The sequence below is a fragment of the Hyla sarda genome, chromosome 5 (assembly GCF_029499605.1).
Source record: "Hyla sarda isolate aHylSar1 chromosome 5, aHylSar1.hap1, whole genome shotgun sequence".
In the NCBI taxonomy this organism is placed as follows: domain Eukaryota; kingdom Metazoa; phylum Chordata; class Amphibia; order Anura; family Hylidae; genus Hyla; species Hyla sarda.
The window spans coordinates 264,583,412-264,610,019 of NC_079193.1; the positions used below are offsets into that span (position 1 = coordinate 264,583,412).

Below are 26,608 nucleotides of genomic sequence, written 5' to 3' on the forward strand. Positions count from 1 at the left end.
AAAGAAAACTCTGAATGAGAAGGTGTTTCCAAACTTTTGGTCTGTACTGTATATACACACACATACACACACACACACACACACACACACACAGTGATCCCTCAAGTTACAATATTAATTGGTTCCAGGACGACCATTGTATGTTGAAACTATTGTATGTTGAGGCCATAACTATGGAAACCTAGTAATTGGCTCTGAAGCCACCAAAATGTGATCCAAAAATAGGAAAAAGTGAGGATTAAACAACAATAAGTAGATAACTAATAAAGATAAAACAAGTCCTTACATATAAAAGTAAGAAAAAGCTGCAGGGAGCTGTAAATCACTGTCTATGTAGAGGACAGGACTTCTTCAGGGTCCTGTACAGTACACGCAATGTCCTAAAAAAGTTAAATGGAGCCGCCCTTACGTGGTGTCCAATGGAGCAGCTAACTGTGGCACAGGTAAAGAGTAGTACAGAACATGTAATACCTACCTGTACTGTAGGGAGGCGCTATCAGACTGTCAGTCAGTGCATACACTTCAGTGATACAGGTGTTGTACCAGTGAACATGCATTCTATTTGGTCAGTTCTACCAGCCATTAACATGTTTTGCAGATCTGGACTGTCCATAGAAATGTATGTTGAGTCTGGCTTCAAGTTACAATGGTCCAGAAAGGACCATTGTATGTTGAAACCATTGTATGTTCAGGCCATTGTAAGTTGAGGGACCACTGTATGTATGTATGTGTGTGTGTGTGTGTGCATGTATGTATGTGCAATATATTATATATATATATATACACACACACACACACACATACATACACACACTAGCGGAGTACCCGGCGTTGCCCGGTTTTTCCTTCCTAATCCTTGTTGTGGAGGAAAATCAACACAGGATGCTTTTGACTTCATATCCTGTCCTCATATATTGTTGTCATATCCCAACCTCCTATCCCGTCCCGTAATATGTGTACCAGGTATTGAAATATCTCCAGCCATACAGAAGTTATGTGGGAACATACATTTTCATTGATTTTCATGGGACTTTGCACCCCCGACACTCACAAATGGGGGTAGTTAAGGGTTAAATTAACTATCCTTTTTAAGTGAACATATAAGTAACATGTGACCAAGTATTTGATATATATTTGGGATCGACCGATTATCGGTATGGCCGATAAATCACGATTTTGGGCATTATCGGTATCGGCAATTACCTTGCCCATAAGCCAATAATGCCCCACCCCCCGCACCGTTTAATACGTTTAAAATTGTCATCTTCTGACCCCTATAACTTTATTTTTCCGTGTATGGGGCGGTATGAGGGCTCATTTTTTGCGCTGTGATCTGAAGTTTTTAACGGTACTATTTTTGCATTGATAGGACTTATTGATCGCTTTTTATTCATTTTTAAATGATATAACAGGTGACCAAAAATGCACTATTTTGGACTTTGGAATTTTTTTGCGCGCACGCCATTGACCGAGCGGTTTAATTAATGATATATTTTTATAATTCGGACATTTCCGCACGCGGTGATACCATATATGTTAATTTTTATTTAGACTTTTTTTTATGGGAAAAGGGGGGGTGATTCAAACTTAATAGGGGAGGAGTTAAATGATATTCATTCACTTTTTTTTCCACTTTTTTTTTTGCAGTGTTATAGCTCCGATAGGGAACTTTAACACTGCACACACTAATCTTTATCATTGATCACTGGTTTCTCATAGGAAACCAGTGATCAATGATTCTGCCGCATGACTGCTCATGCCTGGATCTCAGGCACTGAGCAGTCTTTCGGCGATAGGACAGCGAGGAGGCAGGTAGGGACCCTCCCGCTGTCCTGTAAGCTGTTCGGGATGCCGCGATTTCGCCGCGGCTATCCCGAACAGCCCACTGAGTTAACCGGCATGGTTTCACTTTCGCTTTTAGCCTCGCGGCTCAGCTCTGAGCGCGCGGCGAAAGGGTTAATAGCGCGCGGCGCCGCGATCGGCGCTGCGCACTATTAGCGGCGGGTCCCGGCTTCACTATGACGCCGGGCCCGCCATGATATGATGCGGGGTTACCGTGTAACCCCGCGTTATATCACGGGAGCAGGACCAAGGACGTACCGGTACGTCCTTGGTCCTTAAGAGGTTAAAGGGGTATTCCTATCTATAGAAGTTATCCCCTATCCACAAGATAGGGAACAACAAGCCGAGTGGTGGGGTTCTTGCAATATTTAGGGGCCTCATAGAAAATGAATGAAGCACTTTCTATTCCAGGGCCATTTTCACACCAAACGGTCAGACCCCCACCAATAAGCTTGTTATCTCTCATCTTGTCCACATGTTGTGTGCACTACTGCAGCACAGTCCTATTCACTTAAATGGAGCCAAAATGCAATACCAGACAACCTGTGGATAGGAGTGGTGCTGTTTATGCATAGTAGCATTGACAAAAAATGCGGAGAGGAAACTTGCTGCATTCAAACTAGGGGTTCTCCAGGTTTAGAAAAATGCTGCTCCTTTTTGTAAGGGCTCACTGACAGAAGAGTTGTATATTTTAAGCACAATATTTAAGGGTACACATGTTGTATTAACCCCTTAAGGACCAAGCCCATTTTAACCTTAAGGACCAGGCCAATTTTATTTTTGCATTTGTTTTTTCCTCCTCGCCTCCTAAAATCCACAACTCCTTTATATTTCCATCTAGAGACCCATATCAGGGCTTGTTTTTTGCGTGACCAATTGTACTTTGTAACAAAACCTCTCATTTTACCATAAAATGTACGGCGAACCCCCCAAAAAAAATTTTTAGGGAGGAAATTTAAATGAAAACCACAATTTTGCACATTTTGGAGGGTTTTGTTTTCACACTATACACCTTATGGTAAAAATAACATGTGTTCTTTATTCTGTGGGTCAATACGATTAAAATGATACCCATGGCTACATACTTCTATATTTTTGTACCGCTTTAAAAAAATCTAAAACTTTTTGTACAAAATCAGTAATCTAAAAATCTCCCTATTTTGACAACCTATAACTTTTTCATTTTTCCATATATAGGGCGGTATGAGGGCTCATTTTTTGCGCCGTCATCTGTACTTTTTATCGATACCACATTTGCATATATAAAACTTTTAGATGATTTTTTATTTTTTTAAATAAAAATGTGACAAAAAAGCTGCATTTTTTGGACTTTTATTTCTACGTTTACGCCATTCACTGTACGGGATAATTAACATGATCTCTTGATAGTACAGACATTTACGCACACTGCGATATCAAATACGTTTCTAAAAAAAAATGTTTATGCTTTTTTGGGGGTAAAATGGGAAAAATTGTCAATTTTCATTTTTATAGGGGATTTTTCAAATTTTTTTACTTTTTATTTTCACATTTTTCAACTTTTATTTTACACTTTTTATGTCCCCATAGGGGACTATCTATAGCAACCCTTTGATTGCTAATACTGTTCAGTGCTATGTATAGGACACAGCACTGCTCAGTATTATCGGTGATCTTCTGCTCTGGTCTGCTCAGATCAGAGCAGAAGACCCCGGGAGGCGGCCGGAGCCAGATGAGGGGACCTCCGGCTGCCATGCTGGATGATCGGATCCCCGCGGCATCCGATCATCCATTCAAAGTGCCGCACTGCCGCAGATGCCGTGATCTGTATTGATCATGGCATACTGAGGGGTTAATGGTGGACATCTGCGTGATCCTAGCAGCCGGAACCTGCCGTGTATGACGCGAGCCCCGTTACGATGCTCCCGGTCATACACAGGACGTAAATGTACATCCTGGTGCGAGAAGTCCCGCCAAACCAGGACATACATTTACGTCTGGTCGTTAAGGGATTAAGGTAGTTCTATCAATTTAGAGGGTGTAATAAAACACACACACACACACACACACAATGCTTTCCAGGATTTGTTCCCTGGGCAAACTGAAATATAAATCTTGTAATTTTGATTACATTTATAAAATGTTATTTTATAAACGAGTGACCATGTCAAAACAAAGGGAGTAGAGATGCACCAAGTACTGTAGAACAGACACAATAACGTTTTGTTCTCTCATTTTTAGCTTTAGTCCAAGCCTGGATGCACACATTTAATTTTCTACTACTCCTTTAACAACAAAAGTGTGTCTAAAGTTTCAGCCACTAGGGTTTCAATGAATCTACTGCTGACAGTTCACTGTCTCTAGTAACAGATATATCAGAAAAAAATGGAAGAAACATTGGGGTGGGGGGGGGAGGCAATGTTTATCTTATTTTAAGGCAGCTCATGTCTGCTCATACAGCCAGTAACAAGGAATATACAATTTTCCTTGGTCGCTTCATTGGGGAACACAGGAGACCATGGGTAATATGCCGCTAACACTAGGCAAAAGAAGTTCGCTCCTCCCAGCAGGATATACCCGCCCACTGGCACAGAGCTAATCTGTTTAAGCTTAGTGTCTGTAGGAGGCAGACACAGGTCTGGAGCTCTCCAGACCTGGTCTTTTCTATTATTTCTAGTTAGAAGTCTAGTTAAGGTTCTTTTTCCTTTGTCATTTTTTCTAGGTTGGGCGACAGGAGCATGGCACTGCCTTATCGCCCACATGCGATAAAGGGCACGATGCATTGAGTATGGGCAGTCAAGTATGGGCTGAAGCGGGCCGCACAAAAGCTGATATGTCTCCAAGAGACTCATTTGAAAGAATCAGATATATTAGATTAAAAAATAGATATTTTCCCCATGTTTTTGCAGCTCCAGCTCCTGGGAAAAAAGCAGGGTTCGCCTTAATAAGAAACTCAGTGATATTTACTGAACTACAGCTAAAAATTTACCTCAAGGGTAGCTTTGTAAGTTTAATCTGTAAAATTAATAATCAAAAATATACTATTATTAGAGTTTCAAAGTTTTTTCGTTCTTTAATAGCAAAAAATTACTTCAATCCTAAAGAGAGGGTAATTGTTTTAGGGGATTTTAATTTAACAATGTGGCCATCAATGGACTCAACCTTTAGCAGGAAAATTATTGAACCAACAAATCTGTTTCAAATCACTTCCCGGTGTGGTCTCTATGACGTGTGGAGAATACAACATCCGACCGAAAAAAAAATTATTCTTTTTATTCCCACCGTCATGGAGTCTACACCAGGATTGATTATGTCTTGGTTATGGAGCCACTATTGGATTTACTAGAGAGGTCATCGGTGGGCACAATAGCCTACACAGATCATGCCCTGGTTGTGGTGTCCATTCGGGACTCTTTAGTAAACAATAGGCCAGTTTTGTGGAGGGCATCCCCACATATAATATTAAATGCAGATCTTAAGGATAAATTAGCCCAGGAAATACAGGAGTATTTTCATTATAATGAGGGAACAGTATAATCATATTTTATCCTATGGTGTGCCTTTAAGGCCAATATAAGAGGCTATATAATTAGTCAAACAGCGTATAAGAAAAAACAAACAAGTAAAAAGTATAAAAATACAGGAAGAAATAGCCGATTTGCATAGACAGAATAGCTGCAGCCCTTCACTTATTTGCTTGATCGGTTATCATCATCGGGCCGAGTTTTGCATTTGTTGGATTTATATAAATATGAATCAGCTATGAGGCAACTTAAATTGCAACATTATGGGCAATCAAATAAGTCAGGAGTTTACTTAGCACGCCAATTGAAAGTTAAACACAATAAATCAAAAATAACATATTTAGAAAATTTATATAGAACTAAAATGGTTAATCCTCAGGCAATAGCAGACTCCTTTTCCACTTTCTATTCTAAATTGTATAATATCCCAAGTGACCCTAATATATGTCATCCAACTCCTGAATCAATTGAATCATTCTTATTACCATTATCACCACCAAAGCTAACAAATAGTGGCACTGGATAAAGATATAACTGAAACAGAAATAATATGTGCACTTAAAACACTTTAAAGGGTTGCTCCCACCACCACTTTTTTTTGTCCCTGCCTATTACCCATCTATCCCTAACCCCCTCCTTGTCTTTCATTTTTATATTTTTTATTTTTTTTACATATTAAAAATGCTTTTTTTGTCTGCCTGGCAGTGTGCTCACCACCAGGCAGACTTCCCCAGCAGGCACCACGTCACTGATGCCTGCTGGGGCCAACACTTCCGCCCGTAGTTCACCTATACAGGGTGCCTCCAGCTGTTTCCCCACTGCAATTCCCTGCTTGCCCTGACATCTATTGGCTGTCAGGGCATGCTGGGAGTTGTAGTGGGGAAACAACTGGAGGCATACTGTATAGGTGAACACCGGAGCACATACCGCTCCCCGCCGCGCAGCCCGCAACTCTTGACCCCCCCCCCCGCCCCGGCCCCATCGCGCCGCTCAACCCACTCCCCCTCAGTTCATCTATTCAGTGTCCCTCCAGGCTTCCCCACTACAACTCCCAGGGCATGCTGGGAGTTGTATTGGGATAGCTGGAGGCATAATGTATAGGTGAACAGTATACATAATACTTGAACATATACATAATACAGTGAACATAATACCTTTACCTTGTCCCCGAGCCTGCGCGCATCCTCTTCCTTCAAATCCTTTTCGGGACATAAGGATGTCCGCCGGTCACTTACCATTCCCCAGCGACGCGTGTCCTCCTGCGATCCGCTCCTCTGCCTCTATGGTTGTATGCACGGGACGTCAGTGATGTCACGTGCCTACAACCATAGAGGCAGAGGAGCGCAGGACCAGGAGGACCACAGGAGGACGCGCGCTGACCGGGGCCTGGTAAGTGACCGGCCGTGCTATCTTAAGTGATCCGGTCACGGCACCTACTGCTATGGTCCATAAGCCATAGCAGTAGATGGTGACCCGTGCCGGAGGAGCGATGATTGGAACACTGTGGGGGCAGACCAGTACAGACATACAGCCCGCAGCCATACACTGTATATGGCTGGAAGCTGTATGTCTGTTGGGGGGGGAGCTGCCTACAAATGTGTGGGGGGGGGGGGGGGAGCTGCCTACAAATGTGGGGGGGGGGGCTGCCTACTATTGTGGGGAGCTGCCTACTAATGTGGGGTAACTGCTGACCCAATGTGGGGTAACTGCTGACCCAATGTGGGGTAACTCCTGACCTATTGTGGGGGAACTGCCAACTTAATGTGAGGGGAACTATACTGCCTACCTAATGTGGGGGGGGGGGGAACTATACTGTCGTCTTATACGCAAAGTCGTCTTATACGCCGGCATATACGGTACATCTCGATCAATCAGTTTTGTTAAGGGGCGTCAAACATATGAGGAAACACGAAGATTTGTGAATGTCATTGCGTAGGCGTGACTCTGTCGGATGCCTTCTCTCCTATTGTCTCTTGACGCGGAGAAGGCATTCGACCGGGTCAACTGGGATTATTTGAGGGAAGCTTTGGGTAGATATGGACGTCCCAAAAGTTTTGTTGGCTCGGTAATGGCGATGTATTCAGAGCCATCGGCACGCTTTTATGTAGGAGGAGCTATCTCAAAAAATTTTTACATATATAATGGTACCCGCCAAGGTTGTCCTAATTCACCTTTATTATTTACTATTAGTATTGAACCCTTGGCAGAATTGATACGAACTTCAAACTTAATTTCCGGAGTAAAGATAGCATCTACTGAGCATAAAATAGGCCTATATGCCGATGACGTGCTGATGGCACTGACATCGGTACAAAGCTCTCTTCCAGCAGTGATGGACATTATTCAATCCTTCTCAGATTAATTTTGATAAATCAACTATATTACCTATCATTATGGAGCCAGATATAGAACATCAATTAAGGAGTTTACACACATTAAATTGGGCTAATGAAAATATTACTTCTTTGGGGATAAGATTGTGTTCGGATTTGAATCATTTATCTACTCAAAATTTTAATCCATTAATCTTGAATATAAAAGGAGACTCTGGAGACATACTCCAAATTACCTTGGTCCTGGATAGGCCGAATAGCGGCAATAAAAATGTTTATACTGCCGAAAGTAATATATCTATTTCAGAATTTGCCGATTACTCATTGGGTAGCTTAAAACAGTTACAAACTATAGTGCTGAGGTACATTTGGAAAGGTGGTAAACACAGAGTAAGAGCAAGTACGTTATACGCACCTATAAATGAGGGGCGAAAGGGGTGCCAGGACTTTAAAATATATTATGATGCCATAATACTTAATCAGTTAAAATTTTGGTGGCATAATAAACAAGATAAAAACTGGGTATTCTCAGAGGCATGTCAATTGAAAAAACCAACCAATATTGTACTATGGACTGCAGCGATCTCTAAAGGTCCGATCACCGTCCGTTCCCCCACTATTAAAGCAGGTATTAAAACATGGAAAGGCTTGGTTAGTAAAGGGCTTATAGATTACTTACTCTGCAACACCACTGGAAGCTCTGGAACACTTGCTCCCTCATTTAAATCTTGAAGAATGGAAGCATCGTGTTATAGAGAAATTATCAGATATTGAGAAAGAAGGTACTTTAATGAGTTTTGGTGAAATTTGTGATAGATTTAATGTTTCTTCAAAATATTTTTTTTAAATACTTACAATTAAGACACCTTTTGGTCTCTCTTAAATGGCACAAACAAGAGATAATTACCCCATATGAAATTTACTTCCAAAATATTGAACGTGGTGAAAAGGGAATATCCCCAGCGTATAAACATTTAATTAATTTTAAAAATAATTTGTGTTCAACCTACCATTTAAAGTATCTCACAGTACTAATCACTTTGATATTTCTAGGAAGTTATTATATAGATGGCATTGGGTGCCCGTACAGTTAAATCACCCCAAATGTCAAAGTATTGTTGGAGATGTAAAACAGCAATAGGTTCACTATATCATGTATGGTGGGATTGTCCAGTAGTCCAAAAATATTGGAGTCATATTCGAAGTTTCATAAATAGAATAATGAACCGCAACATCAGGTGGGGCCCAGAAATTGCACTACTCTCACTCACAACAAATACATTGCCAATCTCGGAACTAACATTAACAACACACATTTTATTTGCAGCACGTAGTCAAATTGCCAGTAAATGGAAAACAGAGGAGATACCAGATATCTTGGAACTTGGGAATGTAGTGCAGAGGAACTATACATTGGAGGGGTTGATAGCGCAAAGTAATTTGGAGAGTAAAAAACATGAAAAGTGGAGATTATGGAAAGTGTTGAGGTGAACTGCCGTGAATAATGTAACAGATAAATTTGTACTGTCATGTCATAAAACGCTATGTAATGTTTGAATGTTCTAACTATGTAAGGAATCTGTAGGTATGAAAGGACTGAATGAATGTGGTTATGATTTATTTTATGTTTCTTTCTTATGTATTTTGTGTTGCCATCCCCAGGTACTATGGGTAAGGTTAATGATTGTCTTGTATTGTTGTTAGTGAAATATAATTAAAAAAATAAATAAAAAAAAATTAAAAAAAATCATATCCAAAGTAAAATGGAAAAATGAAATAAATAAAATAAGTCACAATTCACTTACTAGATGCGATTTTAGTCTCCAACTTTTCGAATTCAAAAGTATGGAACCTAGGGGACTTAACTGCAATTTAGAACTATTTTGTTTTCTATAGTGGTAAAAAAAAATTATTCATATATATATATATATATATATATATATATATATATATATATATATCTATATCTATATCTATATCTATATCTATATATGTGTGTGTGTGTGTGTGTGTGTGTGAACAAGTATTTTTTAGCTTTATTTTAACTTTTATTTAAATTTTTTACATTTATTAATTTTTATTTCCATATTTCTTTTCCTTTTAATTTTCAGATATCTTCACCTTCCCACTGAGTAGAAAACTAAAGGGGGGTCTGGATGATGACAAAGGCCAGCGCAGTGGTCTTCAACCTGTGGACCTCCAGATGTTTCAAAACTACAACTCTAAGCCCCAGCGGTTCCAGTTACAGGAAGATTTCAACAGATAATAAAACTACAATTGCAGGGGAACGGCAGCGTAGATCCGGACACTGTAGGGCTTGTTTTAATCATGTGGATAATGCTATTTATTTTTATTTCTTCATTTTTATTTCTTTATTTAAGTTCGAGTCTGAAACCACATTAAAATCACATCTAGTATGTGAATTGTGACTTATTTTATTTAATTTTTTTTTATATTTTTTTCATTTTACTTGTATGGATATGATTCTGTCCATTACAGGACTTTATTCATATATTTGGTTTGCATTATAACTCCATCTATTAAAGGAAAACTGTCACTTGTTTTCTCCCACACTATCCACAGGTACTGGTGGATAGTGCGGGAGACGCTGATTAAAACGAGCCCTACCTTGTCCGCATCTGCGCCGCTGTTCTCCCGCAATTGTAGTTTTATTTTCTGTTGAAATATTCCTGTAATTGGTACGAGCGGGGCTTCGGCGCTTAACTGGCACAGACGTCAGAGCCGCTTATGAATATTCATCCCCCCCCCCAGTTCTCCTTCTCTTTGCCGCTCCTAACTGGAGGGGAGTGGGGATGAATATTCATATGCGCCGAAGCCCCGGCCGTGCCAGTTACAGGAAGATTTCAACAGATAATAAAACTACAATTGCGAGAGAACGGCAGCGCAGATCCGGACAAGGTAGGGCTTGTTCTAATCATGTAGAGAAGAGCGGGAGAAAACAAGTGACAGTTTTCCTTTAACGATCCATGCCATGTTTTGATGATCCATGCTATGTTTTGATGATCCACGCTATGTTTTGAATGAGCAACAAAATTTCCCAACTCCCAGCTGATTAACCTTTTAAGGACATAGGACGTTCTCTAACGTCCTCACTACCTGGGCTTTAATGCCCAAGGACGTTAGAGAACGTCCTGTTGTATTTCCGGTCTCTGCCGCTCGCCGGGCAGAGATCGGAACTGGATGCCTGCTGAAATCCTTCAGCAGGCATCCAGGGCAAACGCCGAGGGGGGCCATGTAGGCCCCCCATGTCGGCGATCGCCGCAAATCGCAAGGGAAATCGCCCTTGCGATCTGCGGCGATACCGGGCTGATCGGGTCTCTGGGACCCGACCGCCCGGTAATTTCGCATGATCCCGGCTGTCACAGACAGGCAGGACCATGCTGAAGTATCGGAGCGAGGTGGCAAGCCTACCACCTCCTCCGATCCCCTGCGATCCGTCGGTTAACTAACCGACCAATCGCAGGAGGGGGGGGCGGTTACTTCCTCCCGTCCTGCCCGGCCCCTTGAAGTCCGGAGAGGACGGGAGGAAGACCGGAGGACGCAGCGGGGGACGGGGGAGTGCTGGGGACCGGCCCCGGTACTTACCTCGTCCCTGAAGACTCGGATCCCGGCGAGGAAGATGGCGGCGGCGGCGACAGGTGAGTAGATCTTCAGCCGCGGTCGGGCCCTTTACAGCAATGCACGTCGCCGTAAAGCGACATGCATTGCTGTATTGGGACCCTGTAAACTACAACTCCCAGCATGCCCAGACAGCCCTTGGCGTCTGGGCATGCTGGGAGTTGCAGTTTTGCAACATCTGGAGGTCCACAGTTTGGAGACCACTGTGCCCTTCCAGATGTTGCAAAACTACACATCCTCAGCATGCCCTTACTGTCCAGGCATGCTGGGAGTTGTAGTTCTGTAACATCTGGCCCTTCAGATGTTGCAGAACTACAACTCCCAGCATGCCTGGACAGTTTTGGCATACTGGGAGTTCTAGTTTTGCAACATCTGGAAGGGCACAGATTGGGAACCACTGTATTAGTGGTCTGCAAACTGTAGTCCTCCAGATGTTGCAAAACTACAACTCCCAGCATGCTGGGAGTTGTAGTTCGGCAACATCTGGCTCTAAAGATGTTGCCGAACTACTACTCCCAGCATGTCTGAGAATGCTGGGAGTTGTGGTTTTGCAACAACTGGAGGCACACTGGTTGGGAAACATTGTCTGTTTCCTAACTCAGTGTTTCCCAACCGTGTGCCTCCAGCTGTTGCAAAACTATAACTACCAGCATGCACTGATAAACTGTGCACGCTGGGAGTTGTAGTTTTGTAACAGCTGGAGGTCCCCCCCCTGTGAATGTACAGGGTACATTCACATGGGCAGGGGGCTTACAGCGAGTATCAGGCTGCAAGTTTGCGATGCAGCAAATTTTGCGCGGCAGCTCAAACTCGCAGCGGGAACTCGCTGTAATCCCCCGCCAGTGTGACTGTACCCTAAAAACACTACACTACACTACCACAAAATAAAATAAAAAGTAAAAAAACACTACATATACACATACCCCTACACAGCCCCCCTCTCCTCCCAATAAAAATGAAAAACATCCGGTACGCCACTGTTTCCAAAATGGAGCCTCCAGCTGTTGCAAAACAACAACTCCCAGTATTGCTGGACAGCAGTTGACTGTCCAAGCATGCTGGGAGTTTTGCAACAGCTGGAGGCACCCTGTTTGGGAATCACTGGCGTAGAATACCCCTATGTCCACCCCTATGCAATCCCTAATTCAGGCCTCAAATGCGAATGGTGCTCTCACTTCAGAGCCCTGTCGTATTTCAAGGCAACAGTTTAGGGCCACATATGGGGTATCTCCGTACTCGGGAGAAATTGTGTTACAAATTTTGGGGGGATTTTTCTCCTTTAACCCCTTATGAAAAGGTGAAGTTGGGGTCAACAACAGCGTGTTCGTGTAAAAAAATAATTTTTTTACACTAACACGCTGGTGTTGCCCTTTACTTTTCATTTTGACAAGAGGTAAAAGGGAAAAACGCCCCCCAAAATTTGTAATGCAATTTCTCCCGAGTACGGAGATACCCCATAAGTGGGCGCAAACTTCTCTGGGGGCGCACAACAAGGCCCAGAAGGGAGAGTGCACCATGTACATTTGAGGTGATTTGCACAGGGGTGGCTGATTGTTACAGCGGTTTTGACAAACTCAAAAAAAAACAAACCCACATGTGACCCCATTTCGGAAACTACACCCCTCACGGAATATAATGAGGGGTGAAGTGAGAATTTACACCCCACAGGTGTATGACAGATCTTTTGGAAGAGTGGGCTGTGCAAATAAAAAATTTTGTACAGCCCACTGTTCCAAAGTTCTAACAGACACCAGTGGGGGGTAAATGCTCACTGTACACCTTGTTACGTTCCTCAAGGGGTCTAGTTTCCAAAATGTTTTTTTTTTTTTTACATATGCAAAAGTCGTGAAACCCCTGTAGGGTATTAAGGCTCACTTTATTCCTTGTTACGTTCCTCAAGGGGTCTAGTTTCCAAAATGGTATGCCATGTGAGGGTTTTTTGCTGTTGTGGCACCATAGGGGCTTCCTAAATGCGACATGCCCCCCGACCAAAATTTGCTCTCCAAAAGCCAAATATGACTCCTTCTCTTCTGAGCATTGTAGTTCGCCCGTAGTGCACTTCAGGTCCACTTATGGGGTACCTCCAAACTCAGAAGAGATGGGGTTACAAATTTTGGGGGGTATTTTCTGCTATTAACCCTTGCAAAAATGTGAAATTTGGGGGGAAACACATTAGTGAATTTTTTTTTTTTTTTTTTTTTTTTTACATATGCAAAAGTCGTGAAACACCTGTGGGGTATTAAGGTTCACTTTACCCCTTGTTACGTTTCCCAAGGGGTCTAATTCCAAAATGGTATGCCATGTGGGGATTTTTTGCTGTTCTGGTACCATAGGGGCTTCCTAAATGCAACATGCCCCCCAAAAACCATTTCAGAAAAACGTACTCTCCAAAATTCCCTTGTCGCTCCTTCCCTTCTGAGCCCTCTACTGCGCCCGCCGAACACTTTACATAGACATATGAGGTATGTGCTTACTCGAGAGAAATTGGGCTACAAATATAAGTATAAATTTTCTCTTTTTACCCCTTGTAAAAATTCAAAAATTTGGTCTACAAGAACATGCGAGTGTAAAAAATGAAGATGGTGAATTTTCTCCTTCACTTTGCTGCTATTCCTGTGAAACACCTTAAGGGTTAAAACGCTGACTGAATGTCATTTTGAATACTTTGGGGGGTGCAGTTTTTATAATGGGGTCATTTGTGGGGTATTTCTAATATGAAGACCCTTCAAATCCACTTCAAACCTGAACTGGTCCCTGAAAAATAGTGAGTTTGAAAATTTTGTGAAAAATTGGAAAATTGCACCTGAACTTTGAAGCCCTCTGGTGTCTTCCAAAAGTAAAAACTCATTAATTTTATGATGAAAACATAAAGTAGACATATTGTATTTGTGAATAAAAATTTTTTTAATTTGTAATATCCATTTTCCTTACAAGCAGAGAGCTTCAAAGTTCGAAAAATGCAAAATTTTCAATTTTTTCAGCAAATTTTGAAATTTTTCACTATGATACGATGCAAGTATCGACAAAATTTTACCAATAACATAAAGTAGAATATGTCACGAAAAAACAATCTCGGAATCAGAATGATAGGTAAAAGCATTCCAGAGTTATTAATGTTTAAAGTGACAGTGGTCAGATGTTCAAAAAACGCTCCGGTCCTAAGGTGTAAAATGGCCTGGTCCTTAAGGGGTTAATCATGGTTGTATACAAAAATGACCTGTTATCCGAGTATATCATTCTTCAGCCACTGAGGAAGGGGTTAGTACACACTTGTCCATGCCCCGAAACACATTTGGCCTGTTTGCATTGTCTGAACAAGGTGCTAAGGAAGGACTTTCCATTTAGAAGCATCTCCTGGATTGCGATATTCCATATTGGCTGACGGCTATTATACTTAACATCCTGCTGTGCTGAATATCTTGCCGCTTTAGTCATTCAACTGTTCCAGCCACCTTTATGTGTGTACCCTGCCAGGTACTATTTTGCTCACTATTGCACATTTCCATCTGCGTACCCTGCCAGGTACTATTCCACATACCACTGTGTGCCTCCAGCACTTCAAACCATCAGCGCTTCTCGGCTGCCGGTCGTAGCTGAAACAAACCAGCTGACTGAGTTACGTCAGATGCCGCTTGCATTTACCATCTACACATGCCCGATTCGAAGCACCGTGGCTGGATATTGTTACATCGCAGATCTACTGTATACCAGCAACTGCTGCATGCATTAACAAAGTTTTCACAAAGAGCGGTGGATGGTGAACATACAAGGAATGGTGAGCGGTACATGGTACCACTAGTAAATCGGATATCGTACTATTGAATACGAACTGCTACTGAATGTGAACTTTTGCAGCTACCATATATACTCGAGTATAAGCCGACCCGAATATAAGCCGGGGCCCCTAATTTCACCCCAAAAACCCAGGAAAAGTTATTGACTCGATTATAAGCCTTTTGTGGGAAATACATCACCCCCCCCCCCAATGTCATCATCCATACCCCCGTCATCATCTCCCTGTCATTTTCACCCCTGCCATCATCCCCCTGTCATTTTCACCCCAGTCATCATCCCCCTGTCATTTTCACCCCCGTTATCATCCCCCTCATTTTCACCCCCGTCATCATCATCCCCCCCCCTTTCATCATCACCGCCTGTCAATCCCCTCAGTGGTCTTCAACCACGAACTTCTCAGCTCGGCGGTTGCTGACTTTTCCTGCATAAATTAGTTCAGCTTTCCGGTGGGCTGGAAAAGGTGGATACAGTCCTAAGAAAGAGTCTCCTAGGACTGTATCCACCTTTTCCAGCCCACGGGAGCACCTGAAGGCTTTACTAATTTATGCAGGAAAAGTCAGCAACCGCCGAGCCGAGAAGTTTGTGACGAGTCGAATTTACTGTAAGTTCGCTCATCTCTACCGCGGACTTCCAGATGTTTCAAAACTACAACTCCCATGCATGGAGGTCCGCAGGTTGAAGACCACTGTGCGGGCCTTCATCATCATCCAGACCCCCCCCCCCCCCCTTTAGTTTTCTACTCACCTCCCCTTGGTGGGAAGGAAGGGTGAGCTGGTCCGGACCATCTATGCTGCAGTGACCGTCCGGTGGGAAGGGTTAGTCGTTCCGGGCTGTACATTTTCACCGGGAGGCCCTCTTCTCCGCTCGCTCCGGGCCGGCCCCGGACTAGTGACGTTGCCTTGACGATGATGCGTCGTCGTCAAGGCAACGTCACTAGTCCGGGGCCGGCCCGGAGCGAGCGGAGAAGAGGGCCTCCCGGTGAAAATGAACAGCCCGGAACGACTAACCCTCCCCGCCGGACGGTCCCTGAAGCATAGATGGCCCGGACCAGCTCACCCTTCCTTCCCACAGAAGGGAGTAGAAAACTAAATGGGGGGGGGGGGGGTTTGGATGATGACAAAGGCCCGCGCAGTGGTCTTCAACCTGCGGACCTCCAAATGTTTCAAAACTACAACTCCCGGGCATGCTGGGAGTTGTAGTTTTGCAACATCTGGAGGTCCGCAGGTTGAAGACCACTGATGAAGGGATTGACAGGCGGAGAGTTCACTCGAGTATAAGCCGAGGGGGGCGTTTTCAGCACGAAAAATCATGCTGAAGAACTCAGCTTATACTGTAATATATACGGTATATCTATTGAAGAGTGTCCTTCCATGCACAATGGACATGTCTTACAGGTCTGTACTTTTATATAAATTGTTTATTTAACATTATGTATATATTTTATGTTATATCACATGGGCCCTGTGAGAGACCTCTTTTTGCCTAGTGGCAGCAGCATAATACCCTCGGTCTAATGTGTCCCCCATTGAAGGCTACAAGAGGTGTTATGGCAAGTTAAAAAAATTAATACATCTCCTTTTCACTGCCTGATCTCCATTATTCTGGTAGTGAAACAGATTGTGGCATACCGAACTACAAAAAATAAAATTGCGGTGGCTTCTCTTTCTTCTGGAACAAACCAAGTAAGGTTACACATGCCATATTTTGCAGTGTAGTTGAAGTCAATGGGTAGCAAAATCAGCTGTGTATTTTGCTACTTACTGACTTTAATGGGTGGTAAAATAGACAGCACAAAATATATAGAAAAATGTGACACATGACCCTACCCTTAAATGGGCACTCATTAAAACTAATTTTTGCTATTGCACTCCCTATGGTAAATAAAATACTTTCTAATGTACTTTGTTTAAAAAAAATATTAAAAAATGAAGTTTTCTAGGTTTTATTTATGTTTAAAAAAGCTGCCACTAGGTGTCTCCCTACTTGTTCAGAGCACATTTCCCTCCCATCTTTTCAACAGACTTTGGACTCCTGCAGGTCTGGCGGAGGTCCAAACACAGGAAATGCAGTCTGGAATGCTGAAGGGGGTCCAGCTTTAAACAATCATAGCTCCTCTCACACTAAACTGCACACTGGCATTTGGTAGCATGGTGAGGGGGAAGTTCTCCGCTGTATGGCTTCACAGATGAGGTCACACCTGCTGGGTAACGCCCCTTCTCATTCTATGAACCTAAACCAGAAGCTGAGCAGAAAATACAGAGCAATTTCAAGGTATAACACAAAAAAAATAATAAAAGATAAAGGCATAGGGTGGTTTATCATGATGGAGGCAGTGAGCTAGGAGGATTACTACATTTATCAAGATAATGAGAGGTACTCTTTAAAACTGCACTTTAGCAGTAAATGCATTACAAATTGAAGGCAAGGAAGAAGGGAGCAGGCAGCTTCTCAGAGTGCACGCCCCAAGTGCTCGGGATAAGTTGTCTTCCATAATACTTTTTCTTTAATAATTTCTCCAATATATCATTATAACTACATTTTATCTTTTCCAGGGACACAAATAATGCAAATCAAATACTTACTAAAGTTTGTGTCTGTCAGTTCTTCTCTATTTGTTGTTGAGATGACAAACTTTTCACTTGGATTGATGCTAAAAGCCTAGTAAAAAAAAAAAAAAAAATTTAAAAAGTATTATAAACTTAAATAAAAAAAAAAAAAAAAGATTATAAATCTAATTGCACCAATACAGTGCTATGGAATTATTAGGGTTCCTTGTCTGAAACACAAGATCTAAGACAATCGTATAAAATACCAAAAATGCATGACAGTCCAAACATTCAAAGAAAAGTAACTGTGTATATTGTGTCAAAATGCTGGTGTTACCCTAAATTTTTCATTTTCACAAGGGAAAAATAAGAAAAAAGCCCCCCAAAATTTGTAACCCTATTTCTTCTGAGTAAGAACATACCCCATATGTGGATGTAAAGTGCTCTGCGAGTGCAATAGAATGCTCGGAAGAGAAGGAGCGGCATTGGGCTTTTGAAGAGAAAATTTGTCCAGAATTGAAGGCCACGTGTGTTTACAAAGCCCCCATAGTGCCAGAACATTGGAAAAAAAAACACATGTGACCCCATTTTGGAAACTACACCCCTCATAGAATGTAATAAGGGGTACAGTGAGCATTTACAGGTGTCAGACAGATGTTTGGAACAGTGGTCCATGAAAATGAAAAATGTAATTTTTCATTTGCTCAGCCCACTGTTCCCAAGATCTGTCAAACGTCAGTGGGGTGTAAATACTCACTACACCCCTTATTAAGTGGGTACTACGGTGCTTAGACATCATATCCCCTATCCAAAGGATAGGGGATAAGATGCCTGATAGCGGGAGTGCCGCCGTTGGGGACCCCGGGGATCTTGCACGCAGCACCCAGTTTGTAATCAGTCCCCGCAGCGTGTTCGCTCCGGGTCTGATTACCGGCGACCACACAGCCGGTGGTGTGTGAAGTCACGCTCCGCCCCTCTATGCAAGCCTACGGGAGGGGGAGTCTATCACGCCCCCTCCCGTAGGTTTGCATTGAGGGGCGGAGCGTGATGTCACACGGGGGTCCCCAGCGGCAGGACTCCAGCAATCAGGCATCTTATCCCCTATCCTTTGGATAGGGGATAAGATGTCTAAGCACCGGAGTACCCCTTTAAATTCTGTGAGGGACGCAGTTTCCAAAATGGGGTCACATGTGGAAGGGTCCCCACTGGTAAACGCACATGGCCCCTGACTTCCACAAATTCCCATTCCAAAAGCTCAATGGCGGTCCTTCTCTTCTGAGCATTGTAGTGCGCCAGCAGAGCATTTGATGTCCACACATGGAGTATTTCCACACTCAAGAAATGGGGTTACAAATGTTGGGGGTCACTTTCTCTTATTACCCCTTGTAAAAATGTAAAATTTGGGGAAAAAAAGCATTTTAGTGAAAACATTTTTTTTTTTTCATTTACACATCCAACTTTAAGAAGAAGTCGTCAAACACCTGTGACTGTACCCCTTGTTACATTCCTTGAGGGGTGTAGGTTTCAAAATAGGATGCCATGTGTTTTTTTTTTTGCTTTTCTGGCACCATAGGGGCTTCCCAAATGAGACATGCCCCTCCCCCCAAAAAAATTGCAGCTAAATTTTGGCTACCCAAAAGCCAAATGTGACTCTTCTTCTGAGCATTGTAGTTGGCCCGCAGAGCATTTTACGCCCTAACATGGGGTTTCCACACTCAGAAGAGATGGGGTTACAAATTTTTTTTTGGGGGGGGGGGGGGGGCATTTTCTCCCATTACCCTTAGTTAATATGGCGAATTTGGGGGGGGGGAATGCACTTTAGCGGGGGAAAAAATGTTTTCATTTACACATCCGACTAACGAAAAGTCGTCAAACACCTGTGGAGTGTTAAGGCTCACTGGACCCCATGTTACATGCCTACAGGGGTGCAGTTTCCAAAATGGTATGCCATGTGGGGGTTTTCTGCTGTTCTGGTACCATATGGGCTTCCTAAATGTGACATGCCCCCCAAAAACCATTTCAGAAAAACTCACTCTCCAAAATTCCATTGTTGCTAGTTTCCTTCTGAGCCCCCTACTGCGCCCGCCGAACACTTGACATACACATGAGGTATTTCCTTACTTGAGAGAAATTGGGTTACAAATTTTAAAGATTTTTCTCCTTTAACCCCTTGTAAAAATTCTAAAACTGGGTCTACAAGGGCACGAGTGTAAAAAAATTAAGATTTTGAATTTTCTCCTTCAATTTGCTGCTATTCCTGTGAAACACCTAAAGGGTTAAACACACTTACTGAATGTAATTTTTAATCCTTTGAGGGGTGCAGTTTTTATAATGGGGCATTTATGGGGTACTTCTAATATGAAGGCCCTTCAAATCCACTTCAAACCTGAAATGGTCCATGAAAAATTCAGATTTTGAAAATTTCGTGAAAAATTGGAAAATTGCTGCTGAACTGTGAAACCCTCTGATGTCTTCCAAAAGTAAAAACATGTCAACTTTATGATGCAAAGAAAGTAGACATATTGTATATGTGAATCAAAATATACCGTATTTATCGGGATATACCACGCACCGGCCTATAACACGCACCCTCATTTTACCAAGGATATTTGGGTAAAAAAAAGTTTTTACCCAAATATCCATGGTAAAATGAGGGTGCGTGTGTGCGCGCGTGTATACCCCGATATACCCCCAGGAAAGGCAGGGGGAGAGAGGCCGTCGCTGCCCGCTTCTCTCCCCCTGCCTTTCCTGGGGTCTAGAGCGCTGCTGTCGCCCCCTGGTTTTCGGCGCCGCTGCCCGTTCTGTCCCCCTGACTATCGGTGCCGGCGCCGATAGCCAGGGGGACAGAAGCGGCGCCAACAGCCAGGGGGAGAGAAGGGGCAGCGGCACTGGGTGCCGCTGCCCCTTCTCTCCCCCTGGCTGTCGGCGCCGGCACAGATAGTCAGGGGGACAGAACGGGCAGCGGCACCGATAACCAGGGGGTGAGAAGGGCCGACAGCAGCGCTCTAGACCCCAGGAAAGGCAGGGGGAGAGAAGCGGGCAGCGACGGCCTCTCTCCCCCTGCCTTTCCTGGGGGTGTATCGGCGTATAACACGCACACAGACTTTAGGCTAAAAATTTTAGCCTAAAAAGTGCGTGTTATACGCCGATAAATACGGTAATTTATTTGGAATGTCTATTTTCCTTATAAGCAGAGAGTTTCAAAGTAAAAAAAAAAAAAATTCAAAATTTTCCATTTTTTCCATCAAATTTTGGAATTTTTCACCAAGAAATTATGCAAGTATCGACAAAATGTTACCACTAACATAAAGTAGAATATGTCACAAAAAAATCTCGGAATCACAATGAAAGGTAAAAACATCCCAGAGTTATTAATGCTTAAAGGGACAGTGGTCAGATGTGCAAAAAGGAGATTTTTTTTTATGCTTACCATGGGTGTATGCTGCTGTCACTAGGAGGTTCAACACTATGGCAACAAGAAAAGTCGGCTCCTCCCAGCAGGGTATACCCGCCCACAGGCACCTGAGGTAATCAGTTTTAGTCCCAGAGCAATAGTAGAAGACCGACAGGTCAAGAGAAAACCACAAACTGTCCGAGCAATCAGAAAAAAAAGGCAACTGAACACACCTTCGGACAGATAACTGAAGTAGGAACACCAGAAAAAGGGTGGGAGCTGTGTCCTCCAATGGATCCTTCGAGAAAGAGATTTTACTGTAAGCATAAAAAATCTCCTTTTCTCTATCGGCTCCCTTGGGGGACACAGACCATGGGACGTACCAAAGCCGTCCCTTGAGTGGGGAAGGAATCAGACAGGTGGACGGTGGGACCACCGCCATCTGCAACATCTTACAGTCCAGAGTAGCATCAACTGATGAGAAGGTATAAATCTGGTAGCACCTTGAGAAAGAGTGCAAAGACGACCACGCGGACGTCTTACAGAACTGCAAGGCCGAAGCCACGAAGCAGAGGGCCCAGGATGCCCCGAAAAACGGGTGAAATGAGCCAAAACCCTGAACCTTGGTCGTAGAAGCAGGTTGTTCTGTCCGACAACCTTCCGGGAAACAAAAAAGCGGGAGTCAAACTGCCGAAAGGAAAGAGTGACAGAGATAAGTCCGAACAGCCCTCACCACAACCAGATTTGGAACAAACGCTTAAAGGATGAGAAGGGGCCGGACAAAGGGACGGCAGGACGATGTCCTCATTGAGATGAAAATGAGTGTCCTTATTGGACGGAAAACAACTTGTCCTCGTACAACCAGGACGGGAGAATGGCATCAGAGAGCTACCAGCTCTGACACCCTCCTAACAGAGGTAAGAGCAATAAGGAACGCCACCTTCCGGGGAAGGAGGTGAAGAGAAATGTCCCTGAAAGGTTCAAAAGGGGGCGCCTTGCAGGGCACCTTAGACCAAGTATAAGTCCCAAGGGAAAGAAAGGGACTAATAAGGAGGGGCATCTTGTGCCACTCCCTGAACCAGGTTCGGATATGATAATTGAAAGCCAGAGGATGTTGAAAACATAATGGAAAGAGCCAAACCTTGACCCTTAAGGGAGCTGAAAACAAACCCTTGGGCCAGCCCCGACTGGAAAGGGGTCGGGAATAGAAAACCACGACCGGAAAAAAAGCCTGAGTTTCACACCAACAAAAATAAGACCACCAGGTATGGTGGTAAATCTTGCAGAGGAAGGCTAGTGAGCCCTCAGCATGGTGTGAACCACTTGGGAAGAGAAATCGCGGGTCCTCAGAACCGCTGTCTCAACCGCCACACCGTCAAAAGCAGAGACGGTTAATAGGGGTGGCACAGGAGACCTGAGATAAGGTCTGGACAATAGGGAAGGCGCAGCGTTAAGTCGTATAGGAGTCTGACCACGACGACGTACCACGCCCACCGGAGCCAGCCTGGGCCACGAGAATGGCGTAAACGCCCCACTGTGAGTTTCCTCAGGACCCCGAAAAGAGATGAAGGGGAGGAAACAGATAAGGTAGGGCAAAGCCCGACCAAGAGAGAGGAACGCTTTGGTTTGGCGGGACAGCAGAGGCCCACGCCTGGAGCGGCCCAGGGGTTGCAGATCACTGCAAACACCCCTGGATGTAGGGACCACTGGGGCCTTGGACGTCTGAGGACCGGCTGAGAAGACCACATCCCAGGACGGCCGGACTGAAGATAGCTGAGAAGGCCGGAAACCTGAGTTCTGCCCATAAGGGAATTTCGCAAGAAGCAAGCAAAGAAAGAATTGCCCTAGGCCCCAAAATGTTGAAGGGAAAAAGGGCTTCTCGGGGGACCAAGACCCCAGACCGGCCGGTCCCTGAAAACACCTCCCCAACCGGACAGACTGGCAGAGAGGGGCAGGAAGTAGCGTTCCCGAAAAAAGCAGGGGGGAACTAAGCCACCATAGAAGGGACCGACAAGACTGACAAAAGAGAACGATCTTGCGGTCGAGAGACAATGGAGACCTGCCCCACCGAGAGAGAGAATCACTAGTTGAAGAGGTCAGTGATGAAACTGGGTAAATGGCATGGCCTCCACGGCCGCCGCCAACCGACCCAGGACATCCATGCAAAAGCAAATGGAAACTGGAGCAGGGTGCCAAAGTCATCGGACTCTTGATAAGAGAGTCAGCCGATCGGTCGACAGAGTCTAAAGCGGGCAGAGGCCATGTCGAACTGGAGCCCCATGAGAGCGGTTGGACTTGTCTCACTTTGGTTGGATGTTCAATTGGGACAAGGTCTGGAGGTGGAGACAGACTTTCCAGGATCTGGGCACTGGCTGGGGCTCTGATCAGGAGGTTGTACAAGTAAGGAATCACGGAAACAACTGTTGTCCGTAAAAGGGGCGATCACAGGCACCAGGACTTTGGTAAAGGTCTGCGGAGAAGTGGCCAGACCGAAACGGAGAGCCACAATAGAAAATGACCGTCCAGAAATGCAAAGCAGAGGTATCGCTGATGCCGGTAGAACACGAAGAAAGGAGACTTCTGGAGCCAAGTCTGAAGTTCCTGGGTCCTTTAGATGGAAGGTGTCGCTTATGGCCGCAACCAATGAGTACACCACATCAGGCACATCCGTGCGGTCCTCTAAGTCGGAGATCGAATCAGAAACCTCATCCACAATTTCTCCAGGTGAATGGGAACGTGTGAGGTGGCCCTGGAAGAGAGACAGACTGACCTGGTATGCGGTTCTGGAGGGCCAGAGCGGCGACCCTGGGAGCATTCTCTAGAGGAGCGACGCTTGCTACAGGTCGGAGTAACGGGGCGATGCCTGCGAGGGGAGCGCCCGTGCCTGCCAGAAGACTCAGGAGATGAGTCAGATGACACACCCATATGATGCTATGAGAGTGTCAGAATAGGGGGAGAGCGGGACCCTCCGGAGGGCCGGTGTAGGGAGGGCCTCTCCAAGGCAGTCACCACATAACGGGAGACCTGAGCCAAGTGAGATATAGACTGGGAGAGGGAGGGAACCCAGGCTGGCGGGGGCGGTTGAACCCACCGAGTCTGGAAGAACAACCGGGGTAGAGTAGCAGGGGGTCTGGGGGAGCAGTGGGGCAGGCAGAACAAGTGGTTCAGCAGAACCAGACAGTTTAGAGATACAGTGTTAACAGATTAAAGGAGTGCCTAACACTCCAGTTAACTGTTAAGAGGGAGGACGTTCTGGGCCTCTCTCACCCAAGACTGTGTTCCATTCCACTGCGTTGCTAATACAGTCTGCTTATCTTACTGTTTCATATGCCTTGAGATCCCCATAGACCACAACGGGCCTATTTTAAAATTAAACCACAACACTTCCACTCTGTCCCACCTCGGGACTCGAACCCGTGGTGGTCTCAAGGCTGTCAGAGAGGAGAAATGCTGGCCAATAGCAAGGGAGGGGCGTGTTAGGAGCAGAGGGCACCGCTGATTGGCCACTGCCACCATAATCGTGCGCACAGCACTGATTGGTGGTCGGTTCGCGCCCTGAGAAGTCCCGTAATGGCGCCCGCTCCGTGCCCCGAGCGCACATGCGAATGCATGTGCGCTCGAGGGGAACTAAGCGGACTAGACGCCGCCGGCAGCAGCCGCTGCTGAAAGTGAAAGTAATGCTGCAACGCTGACATGAGATATTAAATCACTTTTTTGTTGGAGTGCTGCGCCTGTATCTGGTTTATATTATATATATATATAATAAAGTGAAGTAAGCTGTGCCCCATTCAAACTGCCACTGCCACCCCAGTAATAAAGGACCCCCTGTCCAGGCCAGCCCCATTAGACCCAAGAGAAAGGTGGGCCAAAAACTGAGGGTCTCCAGATGTTGCAAATCTGCACTTAAGGGAGAAAGGTAAATATACTCACCTCAGCCAGCCAGCTTTTGTAACCCGCATCATGCCGGGCTACCATGTGCGAGCGAGGCGAGCAGGGAGATAGGGTGACCCGGACCCATGAGGTACAAACCCGGGTGCTGACCGTTGGCAAGAGGGGGTGAACAGCGCATATACGCAATGTCTGTTCCCCCTTACTCGCAATGAGGAAACAGTGAGCCGCAGCTCCTGAAAACAGGAAAGAAAATGGAATAAAAATCTAAAACATCACTAACTAGGAAGATAATAAAACATAAGACCTGGTCTAGACACCAAGCTTACACTGATTACCTCAGGTGCCTGTGGGCGGGTATACCCTGCTGGGAGGAGCCAACTTTTCTTGTTGCCTTAGTGTCGAACCTCCTAGTGACAGCAGCATACACCCATGGTCTGTGTCCCCCAATGAAGCAGATAGAGAAAAGGAGATTTTTATGCTTACTGTAAAATCTCTCTCGAAGGATCCATTGGGCGATGCTGCTGTCTCTAGGAGGTTCGACACTATGGCAACAAGAAAAGTCAGCTCCTCCCAGCAGGGTAAACCCACCCACAGGCACCTGAGGTAATCAGTTTTAGTCCCAGAGCAATAGAAGACCAGACAGGTCCAGAAAAAAAAAAAAAAACAGACTGTCCAAGCAACCAGAAGAAAAGGCAACTGAACACACCTTTGGACAGATAACAAATAGGAACACCAGAAAAGTGTGGGAGCTGTGTCCCCCAATGGATCCTTCGAGAAAGAGTTTTACGGTAAGCATAAAAATCTCCTTTTCTCTTTCGGCTCCATTGGGGGACACAGACTACGGGACGTACCAAAGCCGTTCCTTGGGTGGGCAAGGAAATCAGTCAGGTTTAAATGCTGGACCACCGGTGCCTGCAACACCTTACGGCCCAGACTAGCATCAGCTGATGCAAAGGTATGAATCTGGTAGAACCTTGCGAAAGTGTGCAAATGTGGCTGCTTTACAGATCTATGAGTCCGAAGCCTTGTTGCGGAGGGCCCAGGATGCCCCGACAGAACGGGTGGAATGAGCCAAAACCCTGAGGGATGGGATCTTCCCCTTGCAGCGGTAAGCTTCCAAAATAGCAGATCGGATCCACCGAGAAATAGTGGCCTTGGAAGCAGGTTGTTCTTTACGACAACCTTCCGGAAGAACAAAAAAGGAGTCACACTGCCGAAAGGAAGAAAAGATTGAGAGATAGGTCCGAACAGCCATCACCACATCAAGTTTGTGGAGCAAACGCTCCCTGGGATGAGAAGGGGCCGGACAAAAGGCAGCAGGACGATGTCCTCATTGAGATGAAAGGCCGAAACAACCTTTCTGGACAGAAAACAACTTGTTCTGGTGTACAACCAGGAAGAGAACGGCAGGAGAGAGCTGCCAGCACTGACATCCTCCTAATAGAGGTAATAGCAATAAGGAAGCCACCTTCCAGGAAAGGAGGCGAAGAGGAATGTCAAGAGAGGTTCAAAAGGAGCGCCTTGCAGGGCACCTAAGAACAAGTATAAGTCCCAAGGGGAAGAAGGGGACCGATAAGGAGGGGCAGCATGTGCCACTCTCCCTCAAGAAGGTCTGGACATGAGAATTGGACGCCAGAGGACGTTGAAAAAGAATGAAAAGGGCCG

The 26,608-nt window shown here is 44.8% G+C and overlaps 1 protein-coding gene across 2 annotated transcripts in view; it reads right to left on the minus strand.

Moving 5' to 3' along the window:
* SMCHD1 (structural maintenance of chromosomes flexible hinge domain containing 1) overlaps positions 1-26,608 on the minus strand; it is a 449,735-nt gene that overhangs the window by 408,770 nt on the left and 14,357 nt on the right. For both annotated transcript variants that reach the window (XM_056521656.1, XM_056521657.1), the window contains exon 2: positions 17,695-17,770. In XM_056521656.1, the coding sequence (XP_056377631.1) occupies positions 17,695-17,770 (76 nt within the window). The remainder of the gene's footprint in view (positions 1-17,694; positions 17,771-26,608) is intronic.